Source organism: Ictalurus punctatus, chromosome 26, assembly GCF_001660625.3.
Source record: "Ictalurus punctatus breed USDA103 chromosome 26, Coco_2.0, whole genome shotgun sequence".
NCBI lineage: Eukaryota > Metazoa > Chordata > Actinopteri > Siluriformes > Ictaluridae > Ictalurus > Ictalurus punctatus.
This window is the reverse complement of record NC_030441.2, coordinates 18,494,622-18,498,078: the sequence shown is the minus strand read 5'-3', so window position 1 is coordinate 18,498,078 and position 3,457 is coordinate 18,494,622. Positions and strand designations below refer to the sequence as shown.

At 44.1% G+C, this 3,457-nt stretch overlaps 1 protein-coding gene across 1 annotated transcript in view; it reads right to left on the bottom strand.

The window, feature by feature from the left end:
• Positions 1-3,457, bottom strand: part of lgalsla (lectin, galactoside-binding-like a) — a 4,220-nt gene continuing 763 nt past the window's right edge. The window contains exons 3-5 of the mRNA XM_017457117.3: positions 2,891-2,979; positions 2,614-2,776; positions 1-1,689 (exon numbers count right to left, since the gene is read on the bottom strand). Coding sequence (XP_017312606.1) covers positions 1,546-1,689; positions 2,614-2,776; positions 2,891-2,979 — 396 coding nt within the window. The 3' untranslated portion in view covers positions 1-1,545. The remainder of the gene's footprint in view (positions 1,690-2,613; positions 2,777-2,890; positions 2,980-3,457) is intronic.

Genomic DNA, 3,457 nt, shown 5'->3' with positions numbered 1-3,457 from the left:
TTCATGAGCAGGACAAGGCTTTAATTGCGTAGAGATTATGAAATAAACAAAAATGAGAACAGAAGTATTCAAAACAAAAATCACACAAAATGCTTTACAATGAAATGCCTTCGTTTGATCAATATTTTCATTTTATATACACCTCTGTATTCTGTAGTTGGAATGTCTGACAAAACACCGCCATATATTAGATTCGTTTAGTTCCACATTTACATCAGCGCTCTGCCGTGTTCCTGAGCTTCTACTCATTATTATTATTATTATTATTATTATTATTATTATTATCGCTTTCAGTCTGGAACGCTCACCGTGCTCTGGATGAGGTTATTCCCGCATGCCTGAACAGTACAGTACACTGTAAAGTCTTTCTCATTTTTGCTCTGATTGTATACGTGTATTTAATTCCAGTTACACAAAGTCACTGTTGAGATTCGCTGACCTACCTGTCAGAACCTTTGACATTTAAGACTCTAAGCGGATGGTTTTAAAGCAGCCATGTGCAACTTTGTTCATGATGATAAACTGCTGCCCATATTAGCCTCACGGCTCGAGTCCAAATCTAAAGAGAAAAAATTCTAATCCTAAAACATGCCTTGGCTGATCGACTATATTCAGGGTAATGGAATAAAACTGGGGTCGATTTTAGTTCTGGACAAATTATTCTTTTAAAGGTGCAGTTTGTAACATTGAAACAGTCGTAAAACTTCAAAGGCACTTTTGGAAAAGAAATATATAGTAAATTGTTGCCACGTATTACCATGCTGTGCTTTTTGCGCTTCATTTTTTTTTTAGTTTTTCATCTTAGGTTTTTCTTTACACGATTCTAGACCAGAAATTAGCTCAGCCCCAGCCATTTTCCTTAAAAAAAAAAAAAAATCCACAAGGGATATTTACTTTTAACAATGAGGGTGGAAGAAATGTGTCCATTCCAGAGGCAACAGGCCTTGTCTAAACGTTACAAACTGCGCCCCCTGCTGGTCTACTAGTGTGGTGTATTGTAGTTCAGCGTTAGTGCTGCTGTAGTTAAGCCCAACAGTCCTGATCTTAATCCTTCTATCAAGCTTAAATAAATACTCACTTTATAAAGGAGATTTTATTTCGTTGTGGCCATGACGACGCTAAATTCCACTAGCACGTCCGTGGGCTTTACCACATGGCTAGTGTTAGCGGCGTGTTAAGGGTAGTCCGGAAAATACCCAGTCCAGGTGTCTTCTCCACCACACTAACACCTACATCCTGTTCTCTTCAGTGTCAGCACTGAATAACGAGTATAAAACATATAAAGGGGGGGGGGGGGGGGGCTAGATTAACTACAGGTACCCGTGCTGGTGTGTGCAAGCGATTCATATTAACAGCCGCAACTTCAAAAGTTCAAACACAGCAAATGAGAAGACAGTGATGACTCCAGTCCTTTCACTGAGAGACACTGGTCTCTTGCGATCAAACTCTGTGTTCGCAGAAACGTTCTTGCCGAGAGGTCCACTCCAGCTCGGTGTTAAGAGACACACAGAGTCCGGCTGGCGTGAGCGGCTGATCGTCTCCAACTCAGTTCAGTTTGGTGAGGCTCAGGCTGCCGCTGATCTGGATGGTGTCGATGGACGTCAGCGAACGCACGCGGTGACAGAAATCGAACAGCGGCTGACCGTCCAGCAACACGCGGAAACTCTGGTGCTCGCAGTGAATCTCCAGCTGGAAAAATACCACGAAAGCATAGGTCACGAAATAACACGGAAGGTCACACAATCTGCATCAACGCCACATTTCAGTGTAAAGGGGGGCTTGGAGAACGCATTTGTAAGCTCCACCCTCATCGATCGCAAGGCTGTCGTCAGCCGTCTTCCCTCCTACGCAGCCTTTATCAGAAACGGCTTCTTCCGTTCTGAGTGGCCCGGTGAGAAACTGAAAGCTGATGTAGAAAGTCAAAGTGCATTCACACATGCAGTGATTTTAACGCTGCGAGTCGCCATACTATGAAGTCGCCAGTAGCCGTTCCTACTACTGGTTGCCATGGAAACACTTATCAACCAGCATTCCACTTTTGACAACAAACCAGTTCTCTTTTGAAGGGAGAGCGTTTGTATATAAAGTTCACCTGTGTACTGTATATATGCATCACATAGTCGCTGCAAGTCGCTCCAAATTAGCATAAGGTTAAACTTTTCTCGACTTTGTTGCATCGCCGGACACGCCCACACCTAGCTGCCAGTGGTCACTGTCGCTTTGCCGCTGTACGTGAGAACGCACCGTAAGTGAAAGTTAGCCTAGTGAGTGTAGGCTGGGTGTCTCAGACAGAGGGTTGTCAATCAAGCGGGCTGTTTAGAATATTAGGTCACGGCCAGTGAGAACTGATTTTATTCGGAGCTCAGCTTGAACGCCTGTTACGTCGATGCCACGTGTACAGCAGCAGCGTCTTAACTGATTTCCTCCGCTTGACTCCGACTCCGTTTGTTCACTCGTAGTTTGGGAAAATACGATTAGTTGAGCATTTTGGGAACAAACTACATTGCGTGGTATTATGTTGGAAAAGCATTTTAATCAATCATACACCGTGAAGTTGAACGGTATCTAGAGAAACAGAGAGATGAGAACATCATGACGATGTCGATCATATACCCTGAACGGCTGTCCTGCGAGGAACGGAAAGAAGGGGATGGCCATCTCTTCCTCCCCCCACGAGCCCGAGACGTGCGCGTTCCTCAGCAGCTGGCGATCCTCGAACCTCGCGCTGACCTCCAGCGCCACGTCGTCACACCCACACGTCAGACTGATGTCAAAACTGTCCGATCACATCACATCACACACAGTCACAATCTCATTCAGTATTTACTCATCAGTATGAGCAGGATGAGTGTAAATGTGTGTGTGTGCGCGTTGGTGCTCATATTCTCACCCATCTGGTTCTGGATCCACAATGCCCATGATGGTGATTTTCTTCCCGGGTCGCATCCCACCTCGGATACTTCCACAAAACGGCACTGCCTGACCCAAACACATAATATATCACTTGATTTTTCCCCCCTATGAACCATCATAAAAATAAATTTAAAAAAAAACAAACAAACAGGTAATTATATCCAGACTGTATGTTACAGTCCAGTCCAGTGATGAACATTCAGATATACCACAGGTCTCCGAGTCATTCCCAAAAACTTTCCCATATTTAAAAAAAAAGGGAGTTCTCACTGTAGAGACATCATCACGTTTAAAGCTAAAACATTATAGTTTTAAAGGGACCCTCATTAGCCTTTCATAAGGAAATTCGAGGTTTATGCTACGCAACACATCACAACGTGGCTAAAAGTTTGTGCACCCCTGACCATCACACCCATATGTGCTTCTTCCCCAAATTATTCCCACAAAGTCTGAAGCACACAACGTCTCTGTACGCTGTAGCACTACACTTTCCCTTCACTGGAACCAAAACGCCCAAGTGGAGTGGAAACTATGCGGTTATGTT